This window comes from Tachysurus vachellii, chromosome 13, assembly GCF_030014155.1.
Source record: "Tachysurus vachellii isolate PV-2020 chromosome 13, HZAU_Pvac_v1, whole genome shotgun sequence".
In the NCBI taxonomy this organism is placed as follows: Eukaryota; Metazoa; Chordata; class Actinopteri; order Siluriformes; family Bagridae; genus Tachysurus; species Tachysurus vachellii.
In genome coordinates, this window is record NC_083472.1 from 19803804 (window position 1) to 19831398 (window position 27595).

At 39.7% G+C, this 27595-nt stretch overlaps 1 protein-coding gene across 1 annotated transcript; it reads right to left on the minus strand.

Moving 5' to 3' along the window:
• On the minus strand, positions 1 to 27269 carry LOC132856320 (uncharacterized). Its single transcript, XM_060885857.1, has 6 exons — positions 27178 to 27269; positions 26205 to 26381; positions 26042 to 26145; positions 3971 to 3987; positions 2455 to 3552; positions 1 to 2330 (listed from the first exon to the last, which is right to left on the minus strand). Exons 1-6 carry the CDS (start codon positions 27267 to 27269, stop codon positions 144 to 146), a joined length of 3675 nt encoding a protein of 1224 aa, XP_060741840.1. The 3' UTR covers positions 1 to 143.
• Between the last annotated feature and the right edge of the window lie 326 nt (positions 27270 to 27595).

Genomic DNA, 27595 nt, shown 5'->3' on the forward strand with positions numbered 1-27595 from the left:
ACCAACCGGGCAGTGAACTGGATCCTGAGAGTGCTCGTCACACCAGAGGCGAAAAAGCCTCCACTTCAGAGCATACAGCCTCCTAGTGGAGGGAGCCCTAGCATTCAGCAGAGTCTCTGTCACCTCAGTCGAGAGGCCTGCGTCTAGGAGCTGGTCCCCCTCAGGGGCCAGACCCAAAGCTTCCACATCTCGGGGCGGGGGTGAAGAATTGCCCCCTGCGCCTGAGAGAGGAGATCCCTCCTGACGGGAACCTCCCATGGAGTGCCGTTCAGGAGGGAGACTAGGTCCGTGAACCATACTCGAGAGGGCCAACGAGGGGCAACTAGGAGAAGGTTGACCTGGTCGTGGCGCACTCTGGCTAGGACTTGCGGGAGCAGAGCTACCGGGGGAAAGGCGTACAGACGGAGACTCGGCCACGTCCATACCAGGGCATCCAGGCCCAACGGGGCCGGATGAGAGAGGGAGAACCACAGCGGACAGTGGGTCGACTCCTCGGAGGCGAACAAATCCACTTCCGCCCGGCCGAAAATCCGCCAGATTCGCTCCACCACATGGGGGTGAAGCCGCCACTCCCCGGGCCTCAGCACCTGCCTCGACAGGAAGTCTGCCTCCCGATTCACACGCCCTGGGATAAAAACCGCTCTCAGCGAAAGAAACCTGGTCTCTGCCCAGAGCAGAATCTGCCGCGCCAACCTGAACAGGGGGCGTGAACGCAGACCGCCCTGATGATTGATATAGGACACCACCGCGGTGCTGTCTGTCCGCACCAGGACATGGCAGCCCTTGAGGTGTGGGAGAAAGTGTTTCAACGCTAGAAACACAGCCCTCATCTCCAGGCAATTTATGTGCCACGAGAGACAGGGGCCCTCCCATAGACCCTGGGCCGGGCGGCCATCTAAAGCCGCGCCCCAGCCCGAGAGCGAGGCGTCCGTCGAAAGAGTCCTGCGACGGTGACACGCCCCTAGAATGGGACCCAAGGCCAAGAACCGGGGTCTTTTCCACAGAAGAAGGGTACGAAGCCCACGGCGCGTAACCCGTATAACCCTGAGGGGACGTCTGCGAGGGTGAAAGCCCGCACCCCTGAGCCAGAACTGGAACGGCCTCATATGAAGCAGACCCAAAGGGATAACGTTGGCTGCTGCTGACATGAGGCCGAGCACCCTCTGTGCCTCGGCGACAGAGAGGCCGCGTCCCAGCCGAATAGCTTTCACTGCTGCCAAGATGGAGGCCACCCGAGCGGGAGACAGATGTGCCCGCATCGTGGTGGAATCCCAAACTACCCCCAGAAAGGTGGTTCTCTGAGAGGGAGCAAGCACACACTTTCCTGGGTTCAGCCTGAGGCCTAAGGACCTCATGTGGGCAAGCACAGCATCTCGATGACTGGCTGCCATAGCCTCGGACTGGGCCAGAATGAGCCAGTCGTCGAGGTAATTCAGTACACGGATGCCCTGGAGACGCAACGGTGCCAGGGCAGCATCCATGCACTTCGTAAACGTACGGGGTGAAAGGGCTAGGCCAAAAGGAAGGACACGATACTGGTACGCTTCGCCCCCGAAAGCGAACCTGAGGAACTTCCTGTGTTCTGGCAGAATGCTTATGTGAAAATAAGCATCTTTGAGGTCGATCGTCACAAACCAGTCCTCGGATCTGATCTGGGACACGATCACCTTGAGCGTGAGCATCTTGAACTTGTAGGTCCTCAGAGTACAGTTCAGAGCCCGCAGGTCCAAAATCGGACGCAGCCCCCCGTCCTTCTTGGGAACAACAAAATATCGGCTGTAAAAGCCGGAGTCCTGCTCTGGGAGGGGAACATGCTCTATGGCCCCTTTCTCCAGAAGCGAGCAGAGTTCCTCTTGGAGGAACACCGCCTGGTGCCCGCCCACGATCGTGGGCAACATGCCCTGGAAGCCCGGGGGGCGGGAGGAAAACTGGATCCTGTACCCTCTTTCTACAGTGTCCAGGACCCACTGCGACACCCCTGGCAGAAGTTTCCACGCTGCCAGGCTGCCTGACAGAGGCAACAGCCTCGCGCAGACCTCCCGGGTGCCCTGAAACAGCACACTGGCAGGCGCTAACCCGGGAAGATCCGTACACAAACGGGGAGCCGAGACAGGCCCCACTGCCCCCCGAAACGACAAAGACGGCGGGGCAGGCAGTAGGGGGGGCGTTCCTGAATAGGATGCCCCCAGGAGCCGCCGCCCACGGGCATCAGGACTCCTTTGGGGCTCGCCTGGCTGAAATAACGGACCTAAGGTCCCCTCTCCCCTGACGGGTCTGGGCCCGGGTACGCTGACCGGCCTCCCTAGTCCTAGACGGGGGGGCACGGGCCGCTACACTAACCTTTTTCACTGCCCTAAGCGAACTAGAAGGGGGCAGGGAGTGGCTAGATGAAGGCCCAGGCTGCTCGCCGCGGCGAGGGAGAAACTCCCTGAATGCCGCCGATTGGCGTTTCACCTCCTGGTGTCTGTCGACGACAGTATTCACTGCGTCGCCAAACAAACCCAGGGGCGACACCGGGGCGTCCAGGAGAAAGGACTTATCCTTGTCCTTTATGCCGGTTAAATTAAGCCACAGGTGCCTCTCCGTGGCAACTAGCGCAGCCATTGAACGGCCTATGGAGCGGGCCGTCTGCTTCGTGGCACGGAGTGCAAGGTCAGTGGCCCGGCGGAGCTCAGATATCGCCTGAGGTCCCAATTCCTCCCTCCCATCAAGCTCTGCCAGCAGGTCAGCCTGGTAGGCCTGCAAAACGGCCATGGTGTGCAGAGCCGCACCTGCCTGGCCTGCCGCTGTATAAGCCTTACCTACAAGGGCTGAGGTGGTCCTACAGGGCTTGGAGGGAAGGGCAGGTCTCCTCCATGCGGGCGATGCAGGCGAGAGATAGCCCGCGAGCGTCTCTTCAACCCTAGGCATCGCCCCATAGCCATGGCTTTCAAGCCCTATGATGGCTGAATAATCAGACATGGCCGGAGAAAAAACACGCGCCGCAAATGGATTCTTCCAGGACCTCGACACCTCAGCATGGAGGTCAGGAAAAAAAGGCAGTCGCCTGCGTGCAGGTGGCCTGCGGCCTGAAGTCAGAAAGCGGTCGTCTAACTTAGAGCGGGCGACACTAACTTCCTCTTCAGGCCAATCCAAATTCAGCCTACCCACGGCGCGTGACACCACTTCGAGGAGCTCCTCGAACGTGACTGACTGCTCTCTCTCATTCGGCTTTACCGAGGGGGAAAGCACGTCCCCGCCCACATCGAGCTCCTCAGAGCCCGACGCGGAAAGCAGCATGCCCTCTTCCGGGTCGGGAGAAATCGCAGTGCGAGCTCCCGAAACCGAAACTGAGCGAACGGAGTCAGGGGAGAGGGCAAGAGAAAGGGAAACACCCGTCTCTTGCTCCGCCTCCGCTAACTCGACCTGCGAACCCCATGATCGGAGCCGCCGCGCCGCCTCGGCGGACGCAGGACCCGAACCACGAGGCGCAGCTGATTGCTTGGAAAACACAGCCAGGCGGGATCGGAGAGTGCGCAGAGGGAAATCCTCACAATGCACGCAGCCGGCTCCCTCGAGAGCCGACCGCGCATGCTCCTCTCCCAAACACATAACACAAAGAGAATGCGAGTCGTCCCCCGTGATAAAGCGGGGGCACGGATGCACGCATTGCTTAAAGTGCTTGGACTGTAACATAATTATGTCCTCGCCTAGCTTTCCCTATTTTTTTTTTTTTTCCTGCACTTGACAGACAGTGACAAACGACACACATACACAGAGCGCTTCCTGAAGACAAAGAAAGCTGGAGCAGTGTGACGTAGATGCCCTTATATGGACTTACTGGCGAGTAATTACTCCGTCACGTGTCCTTTCCGAGCCATTAAAATGGCGTGTGTGCACACAGAGCTTCAGACACAACTTCCTCAAAGAAGCATTCCCATAGCGTCAGCACTGACGCAGCGTCGAGTTCCCTCGAAAGGGAACCAAATACCTGTTCTGTAGGAGAACCTGAAAAAAAACAAAAACTTGCTAGTTTAATATATAAAAATACTCTTATCTCTTTGCAGATTATATTCCTCTCTTTCTTAGTAAAATTTCTGCTTATCTCTAATGCGATATTTTATTATTTCTGACTCCAATGATCAAAAAACTGCAAACTGAAAAGAGCGAATAATTTATGTGCTGCTTTGATATGTTTGCGTAGTGATTTGTGAGGTCATTCGTAAGTTTTCCTCATGTTTTAGAGACTCTGATATATATTCTGAATATTAATTGTTTTCAGAAAGGAAATTTAATTATTAAGGAATAAATGAATCAAAACCACTGCCTGATCTGTACAATTAATTTGACGATGATTTGCTCATTCATTTTGGATAGATGTCGGAAAATAGTACAAATCAAATCAAATCAAATTTTATTTGTCACATACACATACATACAGGGTACGACATACAGTGAAATGCTTTATGCATCTGTCCGGTATATAAGAATAAAAAGGAATGTAGTTTAGGATAAAAAAAACAAAAAAAACAAAAGGAGATAGATAAATAAAAAGTGTAAACTATATAAGAAAGCTATATAAAAAACTATATAAAATATGAAATATGAAACTAGATTTGTAAAGTTCGTCGCGACAAACTTTGATGTTGGCTTTGACGATGCAAGTATTTGCAAAGGCCGGTGCTTTTTGGACATAAGGGTCAGTGTTACTTTTGGAAGCAAGTAAACAGAAAGCTAGGGTGCCAAAACATTTGGAGGTAAGTGGAGATGAGCATGTGACATCATCAGAATCCCTGTGAGGAAGTTCCCCTCATTGTTGTGAGTGTTTTGATATGTCACATGTCCATGTTGTAAAAAGTTTTTTGATTTTGCATATTTTGGGGGCGGGGCTGCGGGACAACCGAAAGGCCAGTCGGTACATCAATTTAAAAGTTTGTTCAGAGTATCACCCTAAAGGAGCTGGCCGAGTTTGGTGTAGATAGTTCAAAAGCTTGCCGAGTTATAAACCTCCAAAGTTTATAATGGGAGTCTATGGGAAAAAAGGCCACTTTGAGACCCGTTACCGGAAGTACCGGTACTTGGATCGCTTAGGAAAGTAATAGCAACAAACTTCAGACCAGGGTCTACAACATATCCGAATTTGGTTCATGTAGCTCGAAAGCCCTAGGAGGAGTTACTCTTGATAATTTTTTGTCTAAGCTTAAATAGGAAAACAGAATGTTGGCTTCTACAAAGCCAACATAATTATAGGTGGATGAAGGAAGGAAGTACAAGCTGTAGTTGTTCAGAATTAGTCATTTAATTGATGATGACATGGTCGACCAAATAAAATACCTTTATGACAGTTCTACTGTCAAAACAAATGGTTAAACAAGGATGATAAATCTGTACTACTTCATTAGCTTTCCGTGTGTTAATTAAATTAGTTAACACTGATATAAGTTGTGTATATGTTCCATACCTATGTCCTCAATCAAGTTCCTCTATATACTTTGTCACAATGGGTTGTTGTATGGTCTTAATGCACAACAGACACTTGCTTTGTCTTCTGAAATCTGATGCAAGAATGGGACAAAATCGCAACTTTATACTGTATTATTTCATCCTGTTCTCTTGTCGGAGCTTGTATTTGGCAAAACATCAAAGTTATCATGCTGAATATTATTTATGCATACTAAGAAATACTAAAACTTTGTAAGGTGTATACAACACCATGTATTATGTCTCATACAAAGGTGTAGTTAGCATCCGTATGTAATACATTTTCATTCATATTGCTATTAATTTGCACACTAGGTTGAGCGATTTTGCTAGATGTTTACTATTAAACAGATAATAAAAAAATAGGTATAATGATTCCCAGGTCATGTTTTATTATTTCTGTAATCAAATACAGTCTTAGGAAGTACTAGAACATGAGATTAATTGTGTGGTACATTTGTTTTGCATTATAGTGGGAAAGATTTCACTTGAGGACAAGTGCAGTTTCCCAGTGCAGTTTTTACAGTGAAATATAATTACCAGCTATGTTAAGAGGAAGACCTACAGTATACCACAGCTTATTCATGCAATTATCCAGTGCAATGCATAAAACTGCTCCCTGAAACATACTGTAAGCTTCAGTTGCACAGTTCCGGTAATCAATGACCGCGTGATGTTCAACAAGGTCCCACCCTATTTATTAATGGTTTTTTTTTCTTCTTCTTGGTTTGTTAAGGTATTTTGCCCTCAAGGGCCACCATAAGTTGTCTATCGTTATCTATCAAAAAATCTGACAGACTGCGGTAGAGATTTAGACTTAACAGAGAATTCTGACAGTTTACTCAGAGATAAAAGTATAAAAGGGGCACAAAATGTAGGACATATCAAGAGAATTTGTGTTTTGTTTATTTTAGAAAATTGGAACATGTTCGTTGTTTTGAGTCATCGATACTGTACAAGCTGTAAAAGAGAAATGAGGCGCATATGAGTTGTGGTGCAGCATTAAAATACATCATGGAAGAAGTATTTACCCAATAATTTGGAATAATTAAATATTCATCTAAATATTAAGAAAATGCGCATGAAAACAAAACACGTCTAAAGTACAATTCAGGGTTTTTACAATTGAAACCGGGTTAAGGAACATTTCTAACTGTAATTCTGAAGTAGTTTTAGCACTGCTTTTTGTATGGGGTTATGAAACCGTGCTCGGAAGCAGGTTTAGCACTGCTTTTGTGGTGTTAACCTCGCATTGCGGTGCCAAACATTGTCAGTGTGAAGAATGTAACATCTAGATGCTTAGCAACAGACATCTAAAGGGAAATAGAAAAGTGTGTGCATCACATCATGTGAAAACCGGGACGTACCTGTAGCAACAAGAAACAAAAATGTCTCGGTGATGTCAGGTGGAAAAACAATGAACACCATGGAAAATAGCACAGTAGTGAGGGGGAAATATCTGACAATGAACAATTAGCTGATGCCGATAAATTCTGATACGACAAACTTAAAAATACCAAAAAATCGAAAGCTTGTGTGAAATGAATTATTTCTCTAGGAGCAGAGAATTTGAGATTGTGATCATAAATACATATATACTGACCCCAGAAGCATGCTAAAAGGTTATGTATCATTAAGCTCCAAAGCTTTTAAGCTCTCTCTGCTAAATCACACAATACAGTCATTAACATACTGCTTTAATGTAAATATTGACCCTTAATTTGCATAACTAAATTGCTCAAAGGGTTAAATAAGTGTTATAATCACTGTGTTTTTCGATACCATGGTATCATTAAATACGTTAACAACAGCAAAACATTTGGATTCTCTAAAAAAAAAAAAAAAAAAGAATCAAACAACTGAATTAACTATTAGCCAAACATCAGGAGATTCAGGTAGCCAAACATCAGGAGAAAAAATATTGAATATGTGTGAGAGGGTGCTGTTAAAATGAATCTAATTCTGCTTTGTGGAGTTGAGAACAATAGCTTAATGTAGCTCATGAAAATGAAAACACTTGAATCTATTTCTTATCCCTGTTGACGTTTTCTTTCATTTAGCTGAAATGATTTGTGCGACGCTTCTAAGCAGATCAAAGCCGCTCTTTTATGCTTATACACCTGACATACAAACGCATTGTATTGTGCAAATCCTAAATAAAGAAGAAATGCATTCTGAATATCAAAATATTCTCTGAGCAACTGCAGAACCCAAAGAAAATAGTAATAATGCAACATGCATTTATGATTGACAGTCACACCAAAGCATGTTTTAGTCCTCATTTTACTTTACACCCTCTATCTGAACCCAGTTGTTCCACTCACAGTCTAGAGTTAGAATGTATACTGGATGGCTGGATGGTTAGAAAATACACATACTGTATGTATTTGTATTTGCCTTAAATAACCATGTATTTTCATATATGTCTCTCTCTCTCTCTCTCTCTCTCTCTCTCTCTCTCTCTCTCTCTCTCTCTCTCTCATTCTCTTCATTATCCTGCCACAGCCATCAGGAAATACAGTTACCAAGAAAGGGTGTACATAGTCTGCAACAATGCTTAGGTAGGTGGTGCATATCAAAGTAACATCCACATGGATGGCAGGACCCAAGGTTTTCCAGCAGGCTGTTGCCCAGAGCATTACACTGCATCTGTCAGCTTGCCTTCCTCGTATAGTGTATCCTGGTACCATGTGTTGCCCTGGAACCATGTGTTGTAAAAGAAACCATTATTCATCAGACCAGACCCCCTTCTTCCATTGCTCTTTGGTCCAGTTCTGATGTTCACGGTTTTACTGATCAAGTGTAATCGGTACAGTCATTTGGGATGCAATTCTCCTTTGCTCTACCAGTCTGACCTCATGCTTACTCATGAGTGATTGTTGAGTTTGATGCAATGTCTCAGGTGAAATCTTTAAGCTATTATAAGCTGCTTCTTAAGCCTAATGTAATTTAAATTCTGAATGGGGTCCTGTTTACACATCAGAACATGCAACCTTTAGAGAATACAAATGTTTTTAAGTCCAAATCAAAGTACCAGAGTCAAAAGCTCAAGTCAAGACGTCGATAACCAAGGGTAAGTTGTTGGATTACTCACTCACTCACTCATTTTCTACCACTTATCCGAACTACCTCGGGTCACGGGGAGCCTGTGCCTATCTCAGGCGTCATCGGACATCAAGGCAGGATACACCCTGGACGGCGTTCCAACCCATCGCAGGGCACACACACACTCTCATTCACTCACGCACTCACACACTATGGACAATTTTTCCATAGATGCCAATCAACCTACCGTGCATGTCTTTGGACCGGGGGAGGAAACCGGAGTACCCGGAGGAAACCCCCGAGGCACGGGGAGAACATGCAAACTCCACACACACAAGGCGGAGGCAGGAATCGAACCCCCAACCCGAACATGCTAACCACTAAGCCACCATACCCCCCTCTGTTGGATTAATTATATATATATATATATATATATATATATATATATATATATATATATATATATTTAGTTTGTAGTTTTTATTTTTCCTCAGCATGCACAGATCATTGTATTTTGTTTAAAATGTAACTATTTTTTATTTACTTTGATTCATTTTTTTAATATAATTTTTATTTATTTATTTGTTTGTTTGTTTATTTATTTATTTGTGTAGTTTTTTTTTTCCTTAGCATGCACAGATCATTCTATTTTGTTTAAAATGTAACTACTTTTAATTTATTTTGATTCTTTTTTTATCATTTTTGTTTATTTATTTATTTATTTATTTATTTATTTGTTTGTTTGTTTGTTTGTTTGTTTCTTAATTTATTAAATCTTTTTTTTTTTGCATTACACATATTATAACATGGACAATCAATATGTATAGATACTTGTATAGATTTTGGAATGTGTATGCTTACTGTATGTGACGAAAACATTTGAATTTGTAAGAATGCATAGTATCTCACTTGTATCTCACATTATATTGTCATGAAACAACGTAAAATCCCTTCATCAGCAAACAGAGACAATGGAGCAGCACTGTGACATCACCAAGAACAGGATGTCCCTCCAAAATATATAATAGGACAAGACAAAAACTTACCACGTAGGGAACGGCAACATTAAAGGAGCTTCAGGAATATCTGAAAAGTGCTGATTACTCTCTGCATGTGACAACAATCTGCAATATTCCTCACATGTCTGGGTGATGAGGTACGGTGAGTACACAGAAACCATTTCTCACAACGAACATTCATGCTCAAGTAAGTCATGGCAAACTCTGTGGCAAAATGTGTCATAGCCTGATAAGAGCAATTCCAAAAGGTATGTTTGGTTCAAAAAAATTACATCACCAAAATAACACCATTCCAGGGGTGCAGCATGGTGGTGGCAGCATCATGCTTTAAGGCTGATTTTCTTCAGTCAGTGCTGTGGCATTTATTAAGGTGGATGGAATCATAAATAGCAACAAATACCAGTCAATTTTACTGCAAATCCTTCATTTATCTGCTAGTAAGCTGAAGATGAAAAGTAATTTCATCTTTCAGCACGACAATGCCTCAAAGCATACATCCAAATCAACAAAGGAATGGCTTATCCAAAAGAAGATCGAAGTTTTGAATGAGTTAGCCAGAGCCTAGACCCGAATCCTACTATAAATTTGTGGTGCGACCTGAAGCCGTCTGTGCACAGGAGATTACAATTTGATGGAGCTAGATGTTTTTGCACGAAAGAGTGGGAAAATATTGCCTAGTCAAGATGTGCCATGCTGATAGACTCTTACCCAAAAAGACTGAGTGGTGTAATAAAATCAAAGGGTGCTCGCTTCAGCAGAGTATTGGTTTAGGGGTGTGTATGCTTATGCGTACAGGTTATTGTACGCTTTTTATTCTTCAGTTTTTTTGACGGTGGAAAAAGTTCTGGTGTTATTTTTTGGGGGTTTTATTTATTTATTTACTCTATTTTTTTTTCATATCATAAAAACATATCATTGTACAGGGGAGTGCAAACTTTTCCCATCCACTGGTCAGTGTTGTATAAAGTATTAGAAAGCAATACTTGAGTAAATGTACAAGTATCGTACTAGAAAAAGACTTTGGTAGACGTGAAAGTTACCTTTTAGAACATTACTCAAGTAAAAGTCTTAAAGTATCTGATATTTAATGTACTTAAGTATCAAAAGTCATTTTCTGATAATTAATGTACTTAAGTATTTGAAGTAAAAGTAAAAAGTAAAATTTCAGTGATTTTCAGTAGGCATAAGAGGCACTTCATCCGGTAGGAAGAATCTTTCATTCCAAAGTACAGAAACATTTCTTGCAAATACGGAAACGGGTTTATAACGTTATCTTCTTCACCCTGTTCACCACTATCGTCGGGGTGGTCGTCTACATCGGGGTGGCCAACCAGCAGCTCCCGAGCCGCATGCGGCTCTTCATATCGAAGTTTGTATTTGTGTCTTTTTAATGTGCGTTTTCGCTTCGCTTGATTTCAATACTGTAATTTTGTCAAACGTGCATGTGAGTGGGATGAAAATACCTCAAAGTTTCCCAGTAGGAGCAAGATCATTTGAGTAAACAATTTGTGTCAAGTTCGCTCTCAAAATGGCAGGGAAAAAAAAGGTGACCGTGTGTGCCCATGTGTATGATGCGGCTCTTTGCGGTAACACAGTAAAAAATGTGGCTCTTGATCTCTGACTGGTTGGCCACCCGTGGTCTACGACAACGGGAGGTCCTCCAGTAGGTGCTTCCATGGCGGTTTCAGTTGTGCTTCCGCCTCCTTTAGCAACATTACGCTGAAATAGAGCGTGCGGAGCGTAATGCAATCTAGGAGCAGTGATTCGCCAAACCTCCCTTATCGCACACCTTTCTTCTGATTTTATTTTGTAGTAACGAGTAACGAAGATGCTTAGTGGAAATATAGCGGAGTAAAAGTATACATTTTATCTAGGAAATGTAGTGGAGTAAAAGTGAACGTTGACATAAATTTAAATAGCGAAGTAAAGTACAGATACGTGAAATTTCTACTTAAGTACAGTAACGAAGTATTTGTCCTCCGTTACATTACAACACTGCCACTGGTACATCCTTTAATATGACTATTTCAGGCATATACAAAGATGTATTAATTTTTCCACTAAGTAAAGGCACAAATCAGTGCACCCAGAACTCTAACCCTAAAAAAAGATAACAACATTACTGTCTCTATTTGAAAAAGCTCGATTTGGGAAGATCACTTAATCAGAACTGGCATGTCGATTCGCATGTGATAAATATGTCTCCGAGGGTGGTTGAGTTTCTCCCAGTGCTCTTTTTCAAACACAAGGACTACAGCTCTTCTGCCAAAGATGTGTAGTAAGTGGCTGTCAGTTCTCTCAAGATTCATCCTCATGACTCTGTAAGCTGCCTATTAGGGCGCTTAAAGCAAAGGATCCTACAGTGAATTAAATTCCCTCATATTACCCCACTGTCGAATTCTCAAATCTGATTGGTCAGAAGAAATAATTTCTCATAACAGCAGCTGTTCTAGCTTCAAGTCATATCAAATTCTTATATTAATGCATTTTCTCTGATACAGTATTGTTTCTATAGTGACAATAGATGTGGACGCACTTCATAAAAGTGTACATGCAGATTACGGAGAATGCAGAGTGTTTGCATAATTATACTATTGTATGAAATCAAACTAAAACTGTGTAGACTTTACTGTGGGCGTTTTGTTCATGATGAAATGCAAAAGAGATATTGTCATGCATTTTGTTTGCTTTGGAGCTGTGAATGAGCAGCAACATTGAAACTTAACTTATTCAGAGATAATGAAAAATATTTTTACACTATAATAAAATTACACTTTCCGATGGCTTACTTGTCCATTCAGTTCTATCCAGTATATACATGTATTTAATTAGGAATTATACAGCAGCATTGTTGATTTGTTGAATTTAAATATGATCAGAAGGTTTGTGTTATTTTTATATTAACGCTTGGAGGTAAAATAGACAATAGTTTTATGTAGTGACCAGATTTAATTATTTATCTTTATACACATCGTATGCTGCACTATAATAACATACAGTACATCAGCAGCTCTCTACTTTACATTCATCTATATATTTGCATTTTTATACTTTCTTCCCTTTCTCAACACTGTGGTTAATTTTATTGTAATTTTGTTAAAATTATTTTGACTTAAAATTAATGCACTCATTCTCATGGTTACACTGTACATTTCTAGAATTTGGCAGACGCCCTTATCTAGCGCGACTTACATTTAATTTCATTTTGTACAACTGAGCGTTCAGGGCCTTGCTCAGGGGCCCATCAGTGGCAGATTAGATTCAAACTCACAACCTTTCGATCAGTAGTCCAACACCTTACTTAACCATTAAGGTTCACCTGTATGGTGGATAATCCTACTTCTAATCTGAGGCTTATCATAAACAGATTTGTTTAACAATGCAAAGGTATAATCACTGATGTCAAACAGGCCCAAACTTTGCAACAGTCTTGGAGCTTTGTAAGCATTTCCAGAAATATAAATTGTGGATAACATGATCATGACTTGTTGAACCTTCACAGTATGAGTAACTATAAGCCCTTAAAACCTACAAAGTGTGGCATTTTTTATTTTTAACTGCATGATCTCTCACACGATATTCTTTATTTCCTGATGTTCTTGAAAGAAATACTTTGTTACTGGTAACAGGTTCAGCGGTTCAGAATATCACCATTCTTCATCGCCGTGCTCCGCCTTTATGAGTGCAGATAGATTCATTTCTCTATTTGAACATAGCAGCTAGGTAGGAATGGGGTGTTGTATTACACCACAAAGTTATGCTTAACCCTACAATGAAAAAAAAACATCATTCGAACCTGTAAAACATGCAACATGAATTTCTGTCGTTTGAACGGTCGTATGACTAAATCCTTGATCTGAACTGATTCAGTAGAGTCAGTTATGGCTTTCATGGACTGTGGTTCCTTGTTCTGTGCCTGAATTCAGGCATGAATTGATCACGATCCTTACCAGAATAAAGCGGCTACTCTATAAAAATGAAGTCACAAATGAATGAACGAACGAATGAACGAATGAATGAATGAATGGATGAATTAATGAATGAATGAATGAATGAATTAACTTTTTTTGGAATTTCATGTACAAAGTCAAAGTTATGACTTCTATAGCAGTATTTAATCAACAATTTGTAATTACTTTGTATTAATTTGTATGTGGGGGCACGGTGGCTTAGTGGTTAGCACGTTCGCCTCACACCTCCAGGGTTGGGGGTTCGATTCCCGCCTCCGCCTTGTGTGTGTGGAGTTTGCATGTTCTCCCCGTGCCTCGGGGGTTTCCTCCGGGTACTCCGGTTTCCTCCCCCGGTCCAAAGACATGCATGGTAGGTTGATTGGCATCTCTGGAAAATTGTCCATAGTGTGTGAGTGAATGAGAGTGTGTGTGTGTGTGCCCTGCGATGGGTTGGCACTCCGTCCAGGGTGTATCCTGCCTTGATGCCCGATGACGCCTGAGATAGGCACAGGCTCCCCGTGACCTGATGTAGCGGATAAGCGGTAGAAAATGAATGAATGAATGAATAATTTGTATGTGAAGATTTGCTATTTTTAACGAATTTGTAATAGTAAGACCATGTTAGAAAATATGACAATAAATAACTATAACGTACAATCCTTTTCCTTATTATCATTTATTCATGTGTTAAGGAAATCTGAGCTCCACATTCCCTCATGTCTCACTTGCCTTTAATTTAATATCACAGGTTTGCTAGCAGGTACAAATGTGCTAATATCAAATCCTGTTGCTGTTCAGATGGGGAAAGCGATTGCACCTTATAAATTTGGTCTCTCTACGATGAGGTGTGAAGACTCCAGCTGGCTAATGCCATTACTGTGGTATTAATGGAGTGGAGTTATGAGAAAAAAAAAAAGCAATGCTCTTAAACCAGCACATGGATCCACTTCCCTTCTGCGCCACAGGGATAATATGAAACAGTTTGAAGAATGGTTGTGGATGACTTGCAGGCTTTTGAAGTGATGAAGGGGAGAATTATTAAAGAAAATAATGAATGTTTTATTTTGCAAACAGAGATTTTCTCCTGTTTTTCCCAAATCTTTCAGTACCAATTGCACACTAATGCCTTGATTTGCCTTATCAGACATCAAGCACAAAGGACTAAGGGAGGTTAGCTCCCTTTGACAATGACTTCTAATGTAACATCATAAAGCTAGTGCTTGGGAGTGCTTGCTAGTAGAGATTTATACATAATCAGCATGTCCTTCCATTTTGCACATTTACAGTGTTGTAGATTTTGAATCGATATTTGATAATCCACTAATCTCGACAAAACGAAAAGAAAATTTACAGACTTTTTAAAACAAAATGCTGAAATTTTTCTGAAGACAACACAAATGAATACCTAATCCCTTTATTCAGTACTTTGTAGAAGCATCTTTGGCAGCAATTTCAGCTTCAAGCTTCCTGTTTGCATAGTTTATCATATTCTTCCTGGCAGATCCTTTCACACTCAATAGGATCGGACAGGAAGTGTTTGTGAACTGTCAGCATCGTGTCCTTCCAAAGATGTTCTTTGAGGCTCTATAAGTTTGGGCTTTGGCTAGGACACTTGAGGACATTTGGAAACTTATTCCAAGGGCAGTCTGGCATTGTTATGACTGTATACTTTGGATTTCTGTGTTTTGAAAGGTGAATCTTCACCCCAGTCTAAGGTCATGTGCACTCTGGGGCAGGTTTTATGTCTAAATTTGGCTGCATTCGTCACTGTTCCTTCGACTCACAAGAATTCGCCTAGCAAGTTCATGAGCAGGACTTGTTTTTCACCTGATGCATCATTTGTTTTCAGGCTTTGGGTTGAGTTGAATTTTTGTTTTTGTTAAAAGATTTCAACTTCATAGTTGTTCAGATAAATGGTTTCCATCTAGTTACTCTAGTGAAAGCTATGATTGATAATTCTGAAAAGTATTTCTGAATGTTTCTCTCATTGCGTTCTTTCTGCTCAAGGACCTTCTGGTTACTAGGACTGGTTAGAAATCCAGCTCCAGCAAGCACAATGGTGGTTCCTATTCTGTGATCCTTGACATATTTAAAACTTTAGAAATTAGTTCTGTCTCAACAGAACAAAAATTGATAACAGTAGTCAAAAAAGAGTTCAGGGCACTCCTGCACCTCAGCTCAATTTGTTGTGCCTGAATATTTGATTATGGAGATCATTGTCCCAAAAGTAAATTTAATCTAGGATGATGTCCAATCTAACACCAACAGAAAGATAAAAAAATGCACAGGCAGGTACAGAGTGATGAACCTTTTACACTATGCTGAATCTCAATATGTCAATTGTATTTTAGCTTTGTTATAGAGTTCTTATGGACTTCAGAATATTTAATTGATCCATTGAATTGAACTGGTTTAAACCAAACATTATTTACACACAAACATGTAACCTTAGAAAGATCGTCAATTTGAACCATGCACAACATATAATGTATAAATAATAAGGCAGCTCTGTACTGAAGGGATCCATGGAGTTTATCTTACAGTTTAATGGGTCTTTGGCAGCAGGAAAGTTGGAAATCTCATACAAGAGCCATTGAATGAAAATTCACTGTGCGGGACTGTGGGTTAGAAGGGCAGAGCCGCTTTGTATTTGCAAACTGAAAATGAAGCAGTGAGGGGGTGTAATTATGTTCTCCTCATAATTTTTTCTGACCTTTCACTGCTCCATTAGCTGTGTGCAAACTGTTTGTTTGGCTATGTATTTAATTAATTCATTTTATATTATTTATATTTTATGTTTTATACTAAATTCTGCTGGATGCAACTCTGAAGCTTCTATTATGTCAAACGTATAAGGCTTATTATTCATAAATTAATAAGTGGGCTGTAACCAAGGCAAACATTACCTTTCTCTATAAAAAAAAATATATTAAAGTCACTGACACTCTTTAATCCTTATGACCTTTTGGTTTGCACAATTGCAAACTCTGGAAAAAAAAAAAAAAACCTTCTTTCAACATCCATCTACAAAGAAAAAAAACATCTCCACAAGATAAGAGGTTGCTGCATGACAGAGTCTCAACATAAAATAATAATTGATTCTTGTCACTCACCTTTCTAAAGAGCAGTTTATAAATGGAGCCGTGCATGCCACATAATCCATATTTCACACGCTTTAAATGATTCACAATATTGCAGCACTGCGCAGTAAAAACTAGATGCTGAAAGATGAAATATATGACAAATTAATGCCTGAGCTGTTTACCAGCTTATTTTCCAGGAACCCTTCGAAAGTATGTATTGCTTTGTTTGCATTTGTCAGAATGTTTATTTCACACTACACGGTTATCGTGTTTTCTGTTTCATTATCGCAATTAATTAAGAAAGACACATTTCTTGTTAGACATATCATTCAGAAATGTGAGATTTCCAAATGTACAGTAAGTCTGCTAAAATTATGTGCTTCCAAAAGTATCATTCATATACATTTTATAAATATATGAATATATTTATAAATATTTTACATTTCTATTTACATATGCACTGTTTTTAAAATTCTAATTAGTATCTTATTTAAAAAAAAATCCTATTGAAACTATTTCAACAATCAATAAAATATCATATGCATTGTGTTCCACTAGTGGGCGCTGTGTCCCCCTCTCAACACCCCCTTTCCCTTCCCACATGTTTTCTTGAAGCTTGCATAACTACCAACCTGCACAGCTAAACAAACTGAAGTAAATACTCAAACCCTTACTTTTCTTAACAAGGATTTATGGGAATGATAACAGGATGCATAAAACATCCTTAACATAGTTGAATTTAAAAAAAATAAATAAATAAAGACTCCAAGATGATGTAATTAGAACATATTCACCAGTAAACTATGCCACCGTTGTAAGTTCTTCAGGAAGTACAAGCCAACTTGCTAATCAGGCTACTGACAGACATGATGGATTGTACTTTGTGCACATGCTGTAAACCAATACATCATCACTATTACTACAATGGCTCAGGCAATCTGTCACAAAGCAGAATAAGCGCGTATGGGTGGCACTGCAAATTGCTCTGACATCTCGAGTTGTGCAATTAAGAGGATCGTTTTCTACTCTTGGTCCCTCTAGTGGTGTGTGTGTTGGCGTGCTGTAAGTGGTCAAGGGCTTCAAGTGCTCTTGAAGGCTCTGGGGCATTTTGACACTTCCATGTTCATCTGTCTTCATATCCAAAGTCCACTAGTGAAGGAGAAATAAGTCAATGAGTCTGTTTAACAAGCCCAAGCACTTAGTTATGATTTGGGGAAAGTGACCAGGATTATGAGCATGAAGTGTCAAATATATGACTTTCTTCAACCACTTGAGAGGATTTGTATGCGGTGTTATTTTCATAGCCGGGCAAAGTGAAATATTTCAGATATGCTGTTGGATATATTCATGTCCTTCAAGATATAAATAAAAAAGGAAGATATGAAACATGTGAGTCTAAAAATTCTGAGCACATCTACCATTTTGTAACAATTGCAAACAGTTTATGTATCGCTGCAAAAATCTGACAATCCCAAAGAGACCTTAGATCAACTGCTTTCTGACACAGATTCTAGAAATGTTTCCACAATCCATTAAACTGCCTAGGTTACTGACAGTTATGTCTTCACAGAAAATGGTAGAGTTACTTTCTGTTCTACCCTTTCTTCTTTCCTTTTTTTTTTTCTTTAGAGCACATATGTCAGACAAGATTAGCATTTGTCTCACGTCTGGCCTGGATGAGGTTTCTCAGGGACAAATGGTAGTCGGTTAAATGACAAAGGCTATTAGTAGATTCTTCTCAGAGGTTTCAGGAGCGGCCTTATATTAATGTTTTACAAAGAATAATTAAAAAATTTGCCATAAATGAATTATGCCTCTGTTCGAATAGGTCCTCATGTTTGGACTGGTACTGCATAGTCCAAGTATAAGGTTTAGATCTTAGACACTGCTCAGAGGTGAAAAATAGAATATTTAAATATTTCACACTTTAGTAAGCAGGTAAAAAAAAAGAAAGAAAAACTAACAAGGACTAAGACTTCCTAAAAATGTTGACATGAACAAAACAAATGCACAGCTAACTCATGGCTTCCATTTGCATCTCTTTGTTCTGGGAATCTAATTGACTGATTTATCACCTACAGTATATGCCTGCACATTTGTGCAATTATCCAATCATCTAATCATGTGGCAGTGAGGCAACATACAAAATCATGCAGATACAGGTCAAGAGCATCAGTTAATTTTCCCATCAAACAACAGAAGGGGAAAAAATTGTGACCGTGACTTAGGGGCTGTTACACGGCTATTGTTGCCAGATGTCCTGGGATTTTCACACGCAACCGCCTTTATATTTTACACAGGATGATGCCAAAAAAAATATAAAAAGTCCTGTGAACATGAGTTCTTGCAGTTGTTTGCTTCATGGCTTGTTGATGTGAAAGGACAAAGGAGAGTAGCCAATCTGCTTTCAGCTGACAGGAAGTCTCTGACAACTCAAATAACCTCTCTGTACTGTACAACCGTGGTAAGAAGTAAAGCATCTCTGAATGCATGACATACCAAACCTTGAAAAACTAGTGGATTCAGAATTTACATGACAATGGCATTGACCAGGCAGTTACTAAGGATGAATGAATGAGCGCTGTAAATAATGCACATATGCAAGAAAAAAAAAAAAAAACCATCCTGCTCAATATATATAACACAATATTTTTTTATTCATAATTATTTACATCTTCATTACAAAAGAATAAAAGATCAAAAGACCAAAATATAAACTGAGGCAAAATTCCCTGTATTTGTTAAAGAATGTTAAAGTGATTCTAAAATGGATATCTATTCTGTCTCTGAATCATAAATATAAAGAAGATGCTATATACTGTAAAGGTCAAACAAACCATTGCTCATCTCACTGGAAGGAAGCAGATTTCTGCACATTGATGGCAAATGCACCAAACATTAGTGCCTTGAATCACTAATAGCATTCAAAGCTTACTCTAAAAAGACTAATAGCTTTCAATACAGTGTTAGAGTTAGGTGCTTTCCAGCTTGACATTAATGCTGCCACCTATTATCTGGAGTTTTGGATTTTAATTAATCAGTTAGAAAGAGCCCCCGGTACTGTCGAAATGTGTCAAACAGCAGCACATTGTCATCATTTTAATGTTTAATTAGTGTCATTTAGTGGCATTTATAATAATGCCTCAAAGGCACAATGTCACTACAAAATAATGCGATTTCTGGAGTTCTTTATGTCTCTATTAAGTATTAGTTCCATTCTGTTAATAAAATATTGTACTGACTTGATTTCTAACATATTGCATGTTTACTTTTACTTTTCACTCTTAAACTTCATAAAACGGTGTTTGCTATGTGTGCTATGATATGAATCTATCACAACTGTGCCATGAGTTATGTACAATAAAAATAATAAAATAATTCCAATTCAAATAATCATAAAGAATCCAGCAATTAGTTTTGCCCCTTTTGCTGTGTTTTACTCTTGCACATACATCTGGTATTGTATTTAGACTCCATATTATATGTTTATGTCTGGTTTGGAAATGTTTAGTCTCGATCGCCTGTGAATGTTTGATAGTTTTAGTCTGCTGTCTCCATTTTAGCTTTACAGGACAAGAAGCTAATGGATCCTGTATGTAAGGAATAATAGACAATGAAATGCGTCTAATTTATAAAATAAATAAATAAATAAATAAATAAATAAATAAATAAATAAATAAATACATTTTAAAAAAATTAAATAAGTAAAAAAAAATATTAAGTAATGGAATTCTGTTACCACTTCAATGTTGATTATTTTGCATCCTAAAGTGTTTTAATATTCTTATTTCACTTCAATTTGAGAATTTCATTTTTTTATTTTATAAGGACACATTTATACATAAAGTTACATTTACTGCTTTGGAAAATAGAAGACAAAAAATTCACTTCTACATGTTACGGACAAACTGGCCAGCAAAAGAAACCTTTCCCATGGTAGAAAATTTGTCTTTTTTAATTAATGACTTGTTTTCAATATTATTAGATCCAGAGCATGTTTAGCATCCTAACATCCTTCAGAGTGATTTAGCCATTACTACAGAAATTCTAACTTATTCAAATAAGCACATTTCATTTTAATACTCGTTTTAACTTCTAACTTAACAAGGTAGACAGTTGGTGTGTTTTGGTGTTGAGTTGATTGACTTTAATAAACAAATCTCATTGAGGATAACATTATTTTAGAAGAAGCTGACATTTCCAGGTGCTGTTATTCAAATTGCCCTATTTTTCATAATCATTACCATGAAACAATTAAAGCTAATAATAGCAGGGATTGATTCCACGCTGCTTTACTGCTTTGATAGCGGTTCTTATTTTATTTGTGTATATTCTCTTCTTTGTCATTAAAGTACATGATCCAAAACCAAATTGTAATTACTCACACTGGCATTAAAGATCCTTCCATTATTAATGGTTCATGCACAATGCATGTGGCACTTGCTGGTGTGTCTGTATAAAATACTGTAAGGATTACAAATGAATCATGAAAGCGTAAATCAATCACGTGGTTTCTTACATGGGCAAATTAGCAAACAGCAGATGTGTTATTTTAATCTTTTAACCCCAGCCTATTTTTACAACCTATTCACTTCACTTTACTGCAATCACTACAGGAATTTATTACAATCCATATGTTGTTGTTTTTTTTAGCACATCATAATAGTGCTAGAAATTCACCTGCAAAATGAGTAATCACTAACAGCAGTTGGATGTTTTCAAATAAATAGTTCATTTGCTAATAACAAGAACAATTGCTAATATTCAATTAGCAATTTTTCACAAGCTCAAGTGGTCACTATTACTTTACCAACTGTGCTCGGAGTTCTAAAAAGGTTAAAGTGTGTATGGTATTCATGGATTATTCATTTTGTTATTATTCTTATTCATTTAGGAAAGGACAAAAAAAACAACACCTTATTTGATGACAGAGTACAGTGATTATCATATTTTAACATAATTGCCACCACCTATCTTCCTCACCATCATGCATTTTAGTTTTCTTTTGCCTTTGCCTGTGTGAACCGAGTCTCCAGACAAGGAAGTATCCCTCTGAACATTCAGAAATATACAAATAAAAATATTTAATTCCCCGTTTTCTTCACGCGATTTGGCATTTCTCTGTTATTTAGCACGTTAGCAATTTAAATTGTCTCCATATAGGTTACACAGAGATTTTATTCATTTTAATGTACAAGGAGTTGTAAGTTTTAACAGTTTCTTGTTTCTAGAAAGGACATCAGTCATGACCTCAGAAAAGCAATCTGGAAAGAGTTATAAGGCCATTTTTAAACAATTGAAATACACCATTCTATAGTGATTAGGACTGTTTTTAAATAGAAAGCCTTCAAGACAGATCAAGACAAGACCGATCTTCCCAGGAGTGTGTGTATAAGGACAGACTGTCTAATGCTCAGAGACGTAAAGACCCCCAAGAGCTACACTGTGTAACCTACAGGCCTCTGTAAGCACAATAAATGTTTATTATCGCAACAGCACAATCAGACATAAAACAAACAAGTACGGCTTTCAGGGAAAGGTGACCAGAAGATTATAGAGCATGACTTGGTTTGCATTTGAGCTAAAATTCTGGACCAATATCCTTTGGGACGATTGCAACAAGATCGATCAGGTCACCAAGCACAGTAACATGTTAGGTGAAAACCAAACACAGTGTCTTGCCACAGGGGGCACGGTGGCTTAGTGGTTAGCACGTTCGCCTCACACCTCCAGGGTTGGGGGTTCTCAATTCCCGCCTCCACCTTGTGTGTGTGGAGTTTGCATGTTCTCCCCGTGCCTCGGGGGTTTCCTCCGGGTACTCCGGTTTCCTCACCCGGTCCAAAGACATGCATGGTAGGTTGATTGGCATCTCTGGAAAATTGTCGGTAGTGTGTGATTGTGTGAGTGAATGAGAGTGTGTGTTGTGCCCTGCGATGGGTTGGCACTCCGTCCAGGGTGTATCCTGCCTTGATGCCCGATGACGCCTGAGACGCCTGGCACAGGCTCCCCGTGACCTGAGGTAGTACGGATAAGCGGTAGAAAATGAGTGAGTAAGTGAGAGTCTTGCCACAAAAACTGTCAAGCATGGTTATGGAGGGGTGATGATTTGGACTCATTTGGCACACATAGAAACTAAGAAATTTGCAATTAATGAGACAATTATAAACTTTATACCAGAATATTCTTGAGACCAAAGTGAGGACATCTTTCTGGCAGTGAGACAATGATCCTAAGCACACCAGCAAATAGAAAAAATGGAATGGAAAGACCACATCAAAATCTAGACCTCAAACCCACTGAGATACTGTGGTGGAATCGTAGAAAAGTCTTTTGGGCTTGTTTCTTTTAACTCAACATATTTTTTAAATCTACCCCAGTAAAGAAAGTGATCACATTATTCACATTCAAACACATTATAAAGAACTGAATCACTGCTTTAGATTTAGATACATTTTTAAAGTTATTTATTATACTTATTGAGATACCACTATAAAGAAAACTCTTAACACTGTTCATTACAGAGAACTGATATACAGTACAACTGTAGAAATCTGAAATATTGCAGTAAACAACTTTTTTTTTGTTATAGAAACATTTCTATAGAAAAATTATTAGTGTCATTCATCACAGAGCACTGACTTGTAGGATAAAGAGCTTGGGGGCATTAAATACACTGAACCTAGATATTGCTAAAATAACTTTCTGAAGTCATTCATTACAGTGAACCAAGACAGAGATATTCACTTTTTTGGTTAATCATTACAGAGAACCAAGATAGCTATACATATATACTGTATTAGGGAGCTTCATTACAGAGAACTGAGATGCTACTGTAGAGAACCGAGCAATAGCTATACACAACTTTTTAGAGTCATTCATTACTGAGATTACAGTAACTTCATTACACTTTTCATTTCAGAAAGCAAAGACACAACAGCAGAGAACCAAGATACTTTATAAATAGCTTGTTGAGGTCATTTATTACAGAGAACCAACTTACTGCTGTAGAGAACATTTTGGGGTCATTCATTACAGATAACAGAGTAACTGCTATAACTTTTTGGTTTCAGTCAGAACACAGAACCGACCTGCTGCTATAAAAACCCTTTAACGGCTGTTCATTATGGAGAACCGATATGCTAGGAGTCATCATTCATTACAGAGAACCAAGGTAACTCTATAGATAACTTTTTGTGCTCATTCATTACAGAGAACCAAGATACCGAATAGCTAAATAAAGCTTTTTTGGTCATTCATTACACAGCACCAAGATACTGCTACAGTATAATCATTTTAAGGTCTTTATTATGAGAACTGAGACATTACTATAGAGAACCAAGACACAGCAATAAACAACTTTTTGAGGTCATTCATTACTGATAACCGAGACACTTTGGACATTCGGTGAGACAACCGAACATGTAACAATAAAGAGCTGAGATATCATTATAAAGAGCTGAGAAATTTATTAGACTATTCATTACAGAGAATAAAGTTACCACTCTGAAGAACTTTTAAGGTCATCCATTACACAAACTTTTTTTTTTTTGACAGACTACTATTTGCATTCAAACAGCATCTCTAGGTTCCTGAGTCACAAGTGGTCAGCACTGCTTCTAAATTTGCACAAAGCACAATCCATCTGAATCCATACAGCTTTTTTTTTTTACTGCTCCAAAAGTCACGTTCTTGCCACTCTCCATCCCATAATCCCTTGCACATTTATTCGGGACTTCCCATTGGAAATGAACGAGCGTGAAATATCGGATGGTGAATTTGCTTTCAGTGTGCGTGTACCGTAAGGCTGCCCGAGCAGGACTTATTGAAGCTAATCAGTCGAGGTTCACCTCAGGAGTCTGAGTCAACCTACCCTGCCTACAGATTCATGAATATTTCTAGAGAGAGGTGTGAGTGTGTGTGCGTGCGTGTGTGCATATGTGTGTGTGTGTGTGTGTGTGTGTGTAAGGGTGATGCGTGGGAGTTTAGATGTAAGGAGATGGGATTGGGGCTTTTGTGTTTGTGTGTGTTGGTGTGTGTGTGTTGGGGGGGGTGGGGGTGTATTTGATCGACTCAGTGCCATTAACTGCCCTCACTAACTTCATTCGAACTGAGAGAAATGATGATGCCTCTGAAATACTCGAATAGCACTCTTCCATAGCATACCTTGTCAACCTGCTCATAGCATACTATAGAGCACGCATTAGACCAGACTGAGTTCTCTTTATAACTAACAAACTTCAGCACTGACTCATTTTCATATAGAGTGAACCCAGAGGATGTGATTATAAGACAGATATAGCAGAAAGTCTGAATTCTGTCACTGCAGACATTGTGGAAGTCAAAATTTGAGTATTGGAGTGGAACTCTGTCATGTGTCGTGAGTGTGTGTGTGTGTGTGTGTGTGTGTGAGAGAGAGAGAGAGAGAGAGAGAGAGAGAGAGAGAGAGATTTCATGTTTTTTGGGTTCATTATTTAGGTATAATCTTGAATATAACTGGGCATTGTTGGCATATCATTAAACAATAAAAAACCTGTGGAAACTTGAAACTTGCTTGTGATATAAATATACAATACATCCAACTAAAGTGCTAATATTTTAAATATGTACAATATGTTGACTGGATGTAGCCTACAGCATGTATCCAACAGCAAATGATATACAACAGCATATTACTTGTTTGTCTCTTTAAAAAAGTTTAATCTTTGACCGTTTAACATAAGCATATAATGTGCCCAGTTTTGTATGAGCTTTATTAGCAGTACCAGGGTCACCACCATATGCCTATACATCTAACTATATTTTCTTCTAACTAGTAAAACACAAATAAATTAAATAATAATCAGTTTAAAAAGTGGTTTACATATTACATTCCGGGCTTTGTATTATCTATTAGGAGACAGGTAGCTAACTACAGTACAAGCTAACTTAGAGTAACTAGCTAAATTAACTATTATTAACCACAATACCTCTGTAATATCTCTAAACACATTTAATAAGAGATTGTAAACAAAAGATAAGATAAGGAGACATTTAAAAACTTGTTCCAAGTCAAGCAGCACCTAGGAAAGCATGTCATATCACACACACAGCCCCTCACACTCACACACAAACACACACAGCACAATTGTTTTGAGGAATCCTTTGAGTCAATGGTGTGGATTTGTTGGTTTATCCGGACATACCTAATTTGCATAAAATATGCATTGATAGAGAATTGGTAGTGCTCTCTATTGTGAATGCACCATAAGTGAGCAGCATGTGTCTGTACTGTGTAAAATACGAGTATAATGTTAATTCAGTGTATCTGTATTTGTACCTTGATCAGGTTATTGTGATCCAAATATATATCTGTATTTGGATTAAAACCTGGAGTAGACATGGCCTAAACAGGAAAGTTATCACAGTCTGCCTATTGAAACTCTAGAAAATCCAATGGAAAATGATGCTCTATATTCTTTAAGCTTCAAAAGAAAACTGCTCAAACAAAGGTGCAGCAATGGTGGCACAAGTGGAGTGCTACTATCATCGGTAGGCAGCATGGTGGTTAGGCAGGCCCCAGGAGCACTGTCTTCTTTTACCTGGTTAACTCTGATATGAAGCAGAGAAACAAGAAGCACGTTACTTTCACCCGGTACTCGTGTCCTTACCTTGCCCCTTCTGCTGAGCCTGGCTTCCTTCTGGAGTGTTCTCCTGGAGAGTGAGGAGTTAGAGGGTGCTCCTGATTGGCGAGCGAGGAGTTAGAGGGTCCTCTGAGTTTTTGCGAGCTTTTGGCTGGCTGCCCTGCTGCCTCCCTTGGCGGTGCTGTCCTTGGTGCTGATGTGCTGCTGTTTCTTCAGCACTGCAGGTTCAGAGGGGCGAAGACCGGTTTTGTGTGGCTGTGATGGTATGTGCACCGCTGTCACAATAAATAAATGAATAAACAAACAAACAAACAAATAAATAAATAATTGCTGGGCTGTATCAAAAATTTTATTTATTTTAAGTTGCTCTGGATAAGGGCATCTGCCACACGCTGTACTGTAATGTAAACTGCACAATAGCCACTTCAAGCAAAGGTCTGGACTTTGCAATTGTATAAAACAAAAGTAACTCTTCAAACTAAACCCATATTCTATTATGATAATAATCTCTATAATAATCTATCTATTCATAATCTATTACTTACTATTTATTAAGGATTTCTGATTCAAAAAAAGAAACAACAGTTACTATCTAAACACTGATTAAGTAAATTGCAGCTTCAAGCAGAATTAATGAAGCAGTTAACAATTAAAGTGCTGAATTAAAGCTTACATTTTTTAAAGAAATGAATACACACGCATAACCTGCATTAAACATAGCTGTATTTTTTCACTACAGTGTACATTACTGCAAACACACACACACACACAAAGTATATAAATGTTAAATACATTAAATTGTCTTTTATGACTGTTGTTTTTCTCTTATTATGGTGTTTTTCCTTCTATAACAATGACTAATAATCTTGAGAACCCATCTCAATAGTTTTAGCAGATCCAACAACTGAACAGGGTCAAATAGCAAATAAAAAGCAGTTGAAACCGGAACGAACATAAGGACACATATTAATAGTGGCAGCCTATCAAAATGAAGACAGACCACGACTCATTTCCTGGTCCTTGATCTTCCAGTGTGCTGTGAGGTGGAGAGATGTACATAGCTCTCTTCATCTGTAGAAGCAAAATCGCCATTGTAAGTGACTTGCAGTTCACACACGCCGCTGCTAGCAGCCTACTGTGTTTTCTTACGCATCAGGCATCAATTAGTGAACTGAGGTGACAGGGTCCTGAGGGCATCAGTCCATGTCTCTCCAGCTGCCTGCGTTCATTAGTCTCAGAATGACTTTTCTACAAGCGGCTATTCTTTTTAGACTGCACTCCAAATTCAACTCAGAGAATATAATAGTGTTGCCTTTTTTGACAAGTCATTGTTATACACTTGAGATACTATGTCAATGCTTATAAATTTTACATGATGCTCATCGTTGCTGTGTGATCTACAATTTAGTAAAATACTT